We start from the raw sequence: 12,170 nt of genomic DNA, 5'->3' as shown, positions 1-12,170 counted from the left end.
AGAAATATAAATATAAATACATTCTTATCATTGAAATGCAAATAATAAAGTGGTTTTGATTTTTTAACTGCAACTGAACTAAAAATAGAATAAGCTATATAATAAAAATATGAAATGTGCATATTAAATAGAAATTTCATAAAAATTTGTAAAATTATACATTCTATAGCTGAAAAGGCCCAATAAGTTTCACTTAAACTGTCCTATAATTTGCCTTTAAAATATACTGAGTAATACCAAGCTGCATTACATTGATGTTATAAAATCCTTATATTATATTAATACACATAATGTAACCAATATGTTTCAATTGTACTTAATTATGTGTTAAAAATTTATTGTTATTTACATGAATGTTGCATTATCAAGGTAAGTAACTATACCTTATATATATATATATATATATATATATATATATATATATATATAAGTAAGAATACGAACTAATGTTCCTCATACTTTAATTAAAATATCACTCTAGTATACAATGACTTAATCAGTCAACGGGTACGTCAGGTGTGTTTTGTTACCAGAAATATCAGCCATTTAGGTAAATGACAACTAACGTACATGTTTATGTAATTCTAATTTTTACTTTAATAATAATTTAATATTTTTCATCCTATTTAGGAAAAAAGTAATTTTCTTATAAGATGGGCTATATGAAATACTCCACTCACAAATTAAGCGAATCAACGAAAAATAAATGAGTGCATTGATGTATTTTATTTTATTTAACAAATATTGTCTTGACAAAAAAAAAAAAAAAAAAAAAACAACAACAACAACAACAACAACAAAACTCAAATTATTTTATTTGATAGAATTACAAAATCACGTTTCATAAAATTATTATTTTATTCCGATCAAGTTGTAATACCACGTTTATTATTTTCCAATGTACAAACACGCAGTCTTCCTTTGATTATAATAAATAAAGAGCCGGAACAAAAATATTATGTTATATTAATATTAAGAGAAATACGTCCTGTCACGTACATCGGCTTTATATCAATTCCATACTCACGGTGAATTTGGATTTTCGGATAACTGCAGCAGCGTCGACTGCGTCACACTATCAATATTTACCATATACGTACTGCCATAGAGAATAAAGGTTTGCCTTGTACATCGGAGGCGTGAAAGGCCAATATATCAATATCATGCGCCTTTTCTATCCACTACCCTTGTGTTACTTCATGAATGCCCGCATACGTGCATGCGAGTCTATGTGCGAAATCAATTATCTGGTTAACTGGCAAAAGTTCTGCCAATGGTCAAATAAATTTTTTCGTTAATTTGACGCCACGTGCGAGGGGGAGGGGGGGGAATGGTTGATGAAATTAATCGGTCAATTTGGTTGAGAGCCTTTGGCTTTATACGACTAAATGTCCACCAACGCACCATCCTATCTCTAAATATCCGCCCGTGTATCCGCCTCGCCATATATGTGTGAGCTCGCGCGCGCGCGCGTCTGGTGTGTATTGACGCGCATAAATAACAAGGATAATAATAAGTACGAAGGGTGTGGAGTATTAATTATCCAAGAGTCTCGATTCTTCGGCCGTTCGCATTAATGAGTTTTGTTCAAGTAGCTCGATATATATATATATATATAAGTCCACTGCACAGATGTAGGAACGGCAATGCTTTAAAGCTTGACGTCACTCTAACCAAGCTGTCTCTTCAAGTTGCAGGCTGCACTCTAGTTGGAAAGTAACGACCTATTAAAACTTATCCCGCCTCTTTCACTGCAACTTAGCCACTTTCGATATGCCTGAATACTCTTATTCTAAAATCCTCATTTTTATTCTCTTAATCTCTTTTTAATGGATACTATTCTACTCGAATTGACTTTGGCCGATTTTACCTCGTACGCAAGGTAATTTACGATGATATCACCGCTATACCACTATACCACTATACTACTATATCTATACTTTCTTCCATTGGATTTTTATGATTTATGGTGTTGTTTGAAAATATAAATAATGGAAGAATCTCAAAACTTTTTAATTTATCAATTCATATGTCAATTTAAAGTGGGGAGGAGGAGGAGGAGGAGGAGGACGAGGAGGGGCGGGCGGATGAAAAGAAGAGAGAGATAATAAAGTCTTGTGTATTTTTATACTTTTTGAATTCAATCTTCCATTTGAAAAGTTTGTTTCTTAACTTTATATTATTAACATAAAGCTAGGAAAATTTAAACCCATATTTAAAACATCATTTTTTCAACTTTTAATTTTAATATAAAGATACGGGACTAAGTACATTTTTCTTCCAATAAGCAATAAATAAGTAACAAACTATGCTTTTCAATTATCCGAATTTATTAAATATATATGTCAGAAAAGTAAACATCGATAAATAAAAAAAAAGAAAAAAAGAGAGAGATATTTTACATAATCTTTATCAAACATATAAAAATGTTATTGGATACTATACAAACATTATTAGAGTCGTAATTCAATTATTATAAATATCGCAATTTTATGAAAAATGATGACAGAAACTAGAAAGCTAAAATAGTTGCATTTTCAACGTAGATCGAAGTATATAAAACTTCAACCAAATATTACAAATTACACACAAAAAATTTAATTCTATTATTATTCACATAAGTCATTCGTTATTGGCTCTTTTTTTTCTTTTTTTTTTGCCATTTTCTGTTTATGGATCTAAAAGAGGAGCGAGGGATTCAATATAATTGTAAGATTTAATCTTTTTTCAAACATAATCGTTTAAATCATATTAAACGATGGTAGATTGAGGTATGCTGTAGAACAAATAAATAAATTTTCAATTATTCATTATAATATCAATTTCATTATTTAATAATAGTAAATGTTTAACCTCGTTAACTATAAATATTGACGAATTTCACATAGAATTTTTACTTTATCGATAAATTACATATATATTAATAGAGATTATTCGTATAAAATTGAAAATATTGCCCAATTATTTGCTCGCTTATGTTGTTTGGTTATTTTATTTTATTTCAAGTTCCTGTGACATTTAAAATATTGTAAGATGAATGTACATTTTAATACTAGATGTTTATTATTGTTCGTAATTATGATTTCTACAGTATAATACTGCATTTAAACATGTATACCCATAAAATTCTAATCCCATATTGTTTATATAATTCGACAACATAAATAATTATAAATAAACTGCTAATAACTTACTTGATAAAAAGAGATCTTGGAGGGCCTGGGCAGCCTGGCATAAAAGAGCCCAAGTTTCTGGTGCTGCTAGTCCTGTTCCCCTTAGTGCAAGGACATCGCCCGCAACGACCCCTAAACCGGCGCCGCCAACGGTCTTCATTGGCATTCTGCAAGTATTTGAAATCCACCATTATAGATAAATGTTTTAATGGGAGATATATGGGATGAGATTCAGAATGAGCAATATTCATCATAAGATTACAGCATTTCTGGATTACCGAGTAATAATCCGTTGTTTCGTATTACTTTCCATGCTATTATACACGAGCGAGACAATAATTTAATAGAAATTTCGTATTTATTGAAAGACGTGGTTGAAAAATATCTAGGGTTTCGGATGATTTAGTCGGTTGAAATGAAAATTTAATTTTGTCGATAATGCTAGGTTATTACGAATAAAGTCAAATTTATTACGTAAATGTGTTGTTATAATCTATCTACTTGCAATTATCGAATTATTAAATTTAATTACAAATCACCTGCCAACAATGAATATGTAGATTTTATCCGTTTATTTATTATAAAGACTTTTATTCGATATTGTAATTTATTCTTATTTTTTGTACGACGCCTGTTGAGATATTTAACGCCAAAACAAGCTTAAACGGACAAGCAAGCAAACAGACAAACATACAAACATACAAAGAAACATACAAACAAACAAAAAAACAATACAAAACAAAATGTAGCTCTTTAAAATAATTTTATTCTCTTTCATTATAATAATAAAAAAAATCAAAAAAAAAAATCAAAAAAAAAAAATCACTCCTGCACCTTCATCCTCGTCGTGCATAATTATTGCATTCGATGCTAATGAAACAGGTAAAATGTTATGAGTTGGGTAGCCTCTCCTCCACAGTGTGGTTGCGCGCGCGCGCCCAATATGCATGCAATGTACACATTTCGTAAATGGAATGCAAGTGAACCGCATGCGTGCATGTGAAAAGCAGCGAATGTAGCAGCATGACACTCGCGAAAAGGAAACAATTCTAATTAAAGAGATATCGACACTCCGCTGGGGTAGAGGCAATGCGGACATAAAGACGCCGAAACAAAAAAAGCCGAGCAGCAGCTCCATAGTCTCGACGTCTGCCATGCGATGCGTTGAATATCATCGTCGCGCAGGAGACAGAAGAGCTAGGAGCATCGGCTCCACGGAACAATAAAGCTTTAGCCGTAGCAGTACAATAGACGTCAAGCCGCGCCCTCAACCCCCTCACCCCGTTCAAACCATCACTATCGCTCTCTATTTCTCTCTCTCTCCGTCTCTCTCTCCGTCTCTCTCTCCGTCTCTCCACGATGTCTGTCCGCGCCACGTGTCGAAATATACCTGTCTGTTATTTTCTCTGCATGCGTGTGCGTTGATAAATAGCGCGACGGGCGTAACACGTAAGGCCAAGTCATCTTTTATGATATTTTTATCTTGGGATTTCGTATGGAGATTCCCAACTACATTCGCATAGATGCGACCGCCATTTTTTTTTTTTTTTTTTTTTTTTTTTTTTTTTATTTTATTTAATCAATTCTCGACGTAGTCGAAAGCCTCATCTTAATATACAGAGGTTAGCGATCTAAATTATATCTTAAATGTTGAATTTGGATTTGATGAGAACGTTTTCTTGGCACTGTGCCGTCACTTCAAGCCAATGCATACATTAGCCATATCGTATACTCTTTGCTAATTCTACTAATTCTAATATTCAATTGCTAATTTTTCATAGTTTCGCATTGAAACTTTATTTCAATTAGTTTACATTATTTTCAGGCATAGGACGCTCTCTACTACTGACTAAATTTCGAATTATTAATGCGGCACATGGCAATTCGAATAGCATTATTTATCTCATAATATTATGTCTCGAAATAGCATTATAACACTCAATTTTACATAAGCTTCCTATTTACCTAATATTATCCAAGGTTTAATTATTACTTAATTAGTTATGCGTCTGTCTGGTTGTTATGATTATTAAACATCCAGTTGAGAAATAGAGCCGTTATGATTTGCATCGTTAAAGGTATAAAAGTATTTCAAATATTTTTATCATGCCACGACTATTTATTAAATAAATACTTTAGTTTCGTCCAACAAATGTTATTTAATAAATAGTATGGTAAATAATAATGGTCATACGGCTAATTCTTACATACCCCCCCCCCCCACACACACATTTATATATTTTACGTCACTTTACTATAAATAAATCCATTATTTTAATGGTACTGTAAATAAATGATATTTTATCATTGAGATTAACGAATGTAAATGCATTATGAGAGTATTTTGTTCGCGCAATTTATAGCGTAACGAGATTAATTCACGAGCATTTAACAATAATGAAATGAGTTTAATGCATAAGACATTAGTGGACTTAACCGATGCTTGATAATAACATATTTCATTTAACTATCAATTCGCTCTGTCTAGTGAGGATTCTGATACAATTATTGCGTAACTACTTTGAAATTTAATGTCATTTTCAGGATTAATCCCATCAAATTTAAAGATTTAACCAGCTCCCGTGTAATCTCACGAACATATAGATTTAACTTTGTTAAAATCTTTTCCACGCGTAATACTTGCATTGCACTAATACCTTTTATTCAATTTCTAATGCATAAAACTTGCTGTATCGAATTATTTTTAAACACTGTTTATCTTGCACATGCAACTTACAACGCGTGACATTAAAAATTACAACAAATATCATATTATGCGCTAATAAAATATTTTGCCTTGTATTGCATAATCTAAAGCATATCGATAATTTGCAATAGTTTCCGTCCTATTTTACCATAATTCCACATGTTTACCGTAACCAATGAAACGAAATCTTTTCAGCTTACATGGAAATAATAGCTTGACCAGCAAAATCAAAACTTCATTCCTCGAGTTCGAGCATCTACCACATCACGAATATTCGCATAACCTCGATTTCAACTCTAATTAAACAATCATGAAATAATATCGCATATTATATTTATCTCATTCGCGGATAATCGACCGTCGGCATTGCCGTCGTTCATTGAATAACCACGGCAATGACAAGCTTAATTCACGAATTTGACGATGTTTTTTTCTTCTTTTTGTTCCCCAAGTTCCGTTTGCTTCTATTGGAAATTCTATTGGAAAATTTTCAATTATTACGAATTACCGGTAAATATTTATTTATATGAATTATGTTATTATTAAGCACAAATCTGTTTCAGTTCTAAATTTTATTCCCCTTTACTCATTAGTATCTATTTTGTAGAGATTGTATATATTCTGTCACAACCTGCTGTCAAAATTGTAAGCCTCGTTGCAAGACGAATCCACACGAGTATTACTATTGTCGATTACTCGTAATCGATGCTTTTGTTAGGCGTCTAATATATAATTAAGATAGAATATAAAAATAGGAAATATTGATACAATTTATACTTTAGCAAATATATGACAATGAAATTTTTTTCAATTTCTATAATTTCTACTCATATATATTTTACCTTATTTCGTTAGGTCGAAAGCTTTCTTAATTAATGTTGAACGATTAGTGTCTAGCCAGAAGATGATTTTATTACTTAACTTTACAATTATATAGAAATGTAGAGTAACTGAAATTATTCAGCCTTGTAAATCGTACATTCGTTTCCATAAAAATAACTCAAACGGATATCAATACTTAATTCATTCGTATACAATGATTTTGATAATATAAAGTAATCAAATTGTCGTTGTACCCGTTTTGCTCAATTTCTATATACAATGGCATTGTAAAGCGTAAATTATGCAGAGATCTGAAAATGACAGAAATTTGGACAAAGTAGCAATCTCGCATAGGCAGGAGGGTAATATGGAGCAAGAAAGAAAGAAAAAAGAAAGAAAAGTAGATAAAATTTTTGTCTTCGAAACATCTCTATAGCTCCGTAATATCTGTTCACGGGACTCGGTTTCGATAAGTCAAACTTCATCGAAAACTTTTGCAAGTAAGTTCGCCTGTTTCTGTCCAACAACTTGCAGCTGATACGGAAGAAAGAATCTCTGCGTGACGCTGTCTCGAAGTTGACTTCTTATATTTCAGAAAAGATCTAGAGAGACAAGTTGATAATGCTGTGAGTTCGACATCAATGTACAGCTGAAGGATGGAGTATAGCGACACAAAGTTCTTTTCATGCTTTGAATCACACTGTCCGTGCATATTAAATAAACTTGAATTCATGACCTAATAATACCCGAAAATTCTTATACAGACTTTCATTAACGATACTATTATAAACTGAAAATTATTCATTGTCAGAGTATATTCATATTTTATTATACTTGGCATTATTTAATAAAGCGAATTCTTTGATAATCTGTTATTTTCCCAATGTACATACTTAGCGCACAGCTTTCTTAATTAACTCAATTTAATGGTCCGCATATTAAAAGACAAACAGCGCATATGTTGTGCATTATATATAGAGTAAATATGTGGGAAAAACTTGCCTTATAAAAAAAAAAAAATTATGTATTTAGATTGAAAAACTTTATCTGCAAGCTGTAGAATATTTTTTTTTTTTTATACACTTTATAATTCAAGATTAGACTCTATTTTATTTAATACAGAAATATTAATAACAAATAGTATGATTTACTAAGGTATGTCAAATTATGATGAAATTATGTGAAACTAAATTAATTTTCTCAAATCACAGTTTAAGAGAAAAAACTTACATGTATTATGATGTATGATAAATTGTTACTTACACATACTTTCCTTTCGAATAAAACATAATAATGTAATAAATGAAAAGTGGTTTGTAGTATTAAGGAATGATATAATTTCCCAAAAATTCTAAATAATTCTAAAAAATTCCTATTTTAAATTATTCCCTGTAAATTGTCACTTGTTGATGTAATTAAATTTTGCAAAACTCAAATGAAACTAACAAGAAGATATATAAATAACAAAAAATTTCTTTAAATAAATTCAAAATACGAACTCTTGTTTTTTTGTTGGAGCAACGATTACTTGATCGATTATTTATTAAAACATATTGAACATATTGAAATAATATAATAATACAATATATGCAGTATAAAACAAAAACGAAAAAATTAAAATGTCATATTATCTTTTATCTTATCATATATATATATATATATAATTATTTGTATTTATATTAGAATCAATATCAATTAAGCATATTGATAGGAGCACTTTGTTTGTCGATATTTTACTTATATTTGTAAAAAAAAAAGTAGGGAAAAATATATTTTTAATTTATTCCAGAATAATATACGATATCGTAATAAGACCACTACCTCGTGTTTGTTACATCAATTAAAAAAAAAATTCGGCGAATGAAGTTTAGTAATTACGCAACAAGTTTTAGAATCGTAATGAAATCTCATCACCAATTGCATTACTGTTTATTCCATTATCAGAAAAATCCGGCAAAATATTGAAATACAGAATGCGCTTATTGATGTGGCAACGGTGCGCATTTCTTTGAATACTTTTGAATTCCGAACACTCTTTGCCTTCCTATCCTCGCGCTTCGAGATAAACGTTATTACAATTTGCACCAGCTACGTGCGAACGTGCGAACCACCCCCGAATCCAATCGATACATACCTGCGACGTATTCGCGCATTGTTAAGTCTCACATTTGGCTTCACTCGCATGCAAAGAGGTCTAACACTGCTCATCACTTTAACAACGATGCATTCAAACAAAGCTCTGTAGTATTTGCCACGCACACCGAATGCGCTTGGCTTATTCAATAATTCAAAAGTGGATCAAGCGCGCCTGGAAACTTGGACACTAGGCGATGAAAATTCAACTGCCATGGATAGGCGACAGAAGCGTCAATCTTCAATTTTATCGAGAATAGGCAAATTTCAGAATAATCTCGTGGAATTACTGACTCTCGAGTACTCCCTAGATTTTTAAGGACCGAAACTTCCTTCGATCATGATCATTAAAAAATTTGCCTCTCCCCTCCCCCTCCCACCATTCATAAGATTACTTTGATCATTAATTTTAGTTGCAAATTGACAGGATGCAATTGCTTATGCTGTAATACATTACATAGTGAAAAGTGTAAACAAAATTGATGTATTGATATAGATGATATAGAAGATGCCTTATGAATTTGATCTATATTATTGCTATTTATATGTTCTATATGAAAATATAATGTAAATACTTGTAATGCAAATAGTATTCGTGTTACATAAGAAAGGCGTCGACTAAATGAACGGAAAATTTTCAACGACATCGCTATTCGAAAGAATTGTATGAATTTTGAACTTCGTTACAATGACTATTCGTAAAAAGAAATAATTTTGATAAATTATACATACCTTAAATGATTAAGTCAAACTATAAATTTTATTTATATTGTTAAAGTAAACTTTTTTTTTTTTTTTTTTTTTTTCCATGACGAAATATATTTCTCATAACAATGTATTTTACAACAGGTGTGGAAGCAATTTTTATATAAATAATATAAAAAAATGTAATTAAATGCATTAGAATTTTTCTATAAATATGCAAAATTTCGTATTAAAAATTTTTACTTTACACGAAAGATGATAGTACACTTTACCTTAAAAGCATAATTTGAAAATTATTTAATTACATACATTTTTTAAGTATGTAATAGATACACAGTAACGCTTTATTATAATCTAATGGACTATGTATTTTAAATGCAGCTGTATATTAATAAAATTTATTAAAACTATCATATAGAGAATGGGCGGCGATGAAAAAGGAAAAAAATCAAACTGAAAACGAAAGTAAACGAAAGTAAAGTAGAGCAACAAAAAAACAATATTTTGTAAGGCTGAAGAAAAATTAAAGTTTTGATAAAATTTTATTGCCTTTTTATTTATTTTTATTTACTAATTTATTTTTAATATTATTATATAATATTATTATAATATTTTTAGTATTAATTTGAATTAAACAATAAATACAATAAGTCTACTTGTTATAAATTATGAAAATATAACAAAATCTTCCCAGATTTTCTATCAGCTCTTATGGTTTGAAAGTAAAAAAAAACAATATAATATTTAAAATTTCACATATCTCATATATATTTTTCACAACTTCGTATTATGTGTGGTTAAAAATTGTTCAATATTATAAAATTGTGTATAAATTTCGTTTTGCACATATGATAAAAATACGTTTCACATTTTAAACAAACGGGATGTAGATTATTAGCAAGCCTTTATCTTCTATTAAAAACTATAATATGTCTATTGTTCAACGTAACAATGTAAATAATGACATAATAATTGAAATGCACCTTAAATTATAAAAACTATACTACACTTCTACTATAATGTTACGAGACAAAAAGCTTCGTTACGTGTGCGTGTGTGCATATGTGGATGCGTATGCATATATCGAACATGCATTACGAGGACAACATAATTTACATTATCCGGGGATAGAGTGCAGACACGGAGTTACACGACCTCTCCTCTGTTCTCGTAGATTTCCATTTTAGAAAGCATTCCAGATGTATATTTGCACATCCGTCACATAACAACATATACCCGCGAAAATAAATCTTAATCCAATGCAACTATAATGTCTTAGAAAATATAATTTCTGAGTGAAATGCTACGTGAAAGAAAAAGAAAAAGAAAAAGAAAAAGAAAAAACAAAAACAAAAACAGAGAAACACCAAAAAAAAAAAAAAAAAATAAATAAATAAATAAAAACTGATGCGCAAACAAATCTTTGTGCGTTAATACTTAGTAAGGATAAAAATAAGGAAAAAATTTATTTAATAATTATACTTAATAATAAATCGATGTATTGAAATGTATTTAAACAATTTTTACGGCTTTACAATTTATAAGATTAACGATAATACAATGATAAGAAAATATATTATTTATAATGCAAATTGAGCTATTACGTACAATTAATAACAATTTTCATATCCATTAATTCATTCATTTATTCATATCGCACAATTATTATTAGAATTATGCTTATTATAAATATAATTTATATTTAAATATAGTGCACATATAAGGCAAGTTATATTAATTGATTTATACATAAGCTCACATACAAATAAAAATAACATACTCCTATCAAACATGATTACAATATTAATAAAAACCTATTAACGGCTGTAGTAATTATCTAATAATTACGTTACAATTGATATAAAAGCCATTAAACCGATATAGAAAGAAATTTTTTCTACTTTCATTTGAATAGACTTCAATAACGGATTTAAGTAAATAAATAAAATAATATCGCGTTATATATTGTCAAAATTCGTGCTCTCAATTACATCTATAAGAATTACATGCTATAGAAGAAGTTTTAATGCCGAGAGCCAGTGGTACATATAAATTAAATGCTCCTTTAATTATATGTCATGTTAATTAATTTATGATTTAAATGTACATAACACGTGCAGATATATGGTGCAATAGCCCACCTTAAACATCATCGATGGGTGCTTTAGCTCTTGGGGATGGATTAACTTTAATGACCTCGTGAGAGGCGATTGCACGTAGCCGGGATCCGGGGATATAATAAGCCAGGCAAGAGACACCAACGAGGAAAAGAAAGAACAGGAAAACCAAGTCGAACATCAAAAGTGAGTTCAAGGTCAGTAGCTGCATCGTGCAGCCTCCTTCACCATATCATGCCACGACGACTTTACTAATCTATGAATCCTCTTCTGTGTATATTCTTGGTCTTAGGATCAGCCAGTAAATCTTGAACTACACCATTTGCAATTGATTATAACGATGTTTTTAGATTTTTGGCATTACAAAACACTAACATACACTGCTCCTCACTTTTATTTTACGTCACTGATAAAATGCTGCATTTTCACGAACAATTACTTTAAAATTATAGTTGACTTTTTCTTCAAAAATTGATTGGTGCCTCGAGAACCTCTTGCTTTAATTACACATAT

General features: G+C 30.1%; 1 protein-coding gene across 1 annotated transcript in view; it reads right to left on the bottom strand.

Annotated features, from left to right (window-relative positions):
* The window catches only part of LOC105363889 (uncharacterized), a 66,337-nt gene extending 54,375 nt beyond the window's left edge, over window positions 1-11,962 (bottom strand). Inside the window, exons 1-2 of the mRNA XM_011501693.1 lie at window positions 11,682-11,962; window positions 3,195-3,340 (exon numbers count right to left, since the gene is read on the bottom strand). Of these exons, the coding sequence (XP_011499995.1) occupies window positions 3,195-3,339 (145 nt within the window). The 5' untranslated portion in view covers window position 3,340; window positions 11,682-11,962. The remainder of the gene's footprint in view (window positions 1-3,194; window positions 3,341-11,681) is intronic.
* Between the last annotated feature and the right edge of the window lie 208 nt (window positions 11,963-12,170).

Source organism: Ceratosolen solmsi, unplaced genomic scaffold, assembly GCF_000503995.2.
Source record: "Ceratosolen solmsi marchali unplaced genomic scaffold, CerSol_1.0 scaffold28, whole genome shotgun sequence".
NCBI classification, from domain to species: Eukaryota; Metazoa; Arthropoda; class Insecta; order Hymenoptera; family Agaonidae; genus Ceratosolen; species Ceratosolen solmsi.
This window is presented reverse-complemented; position numbering and strand designations above follow the sequence as displayed.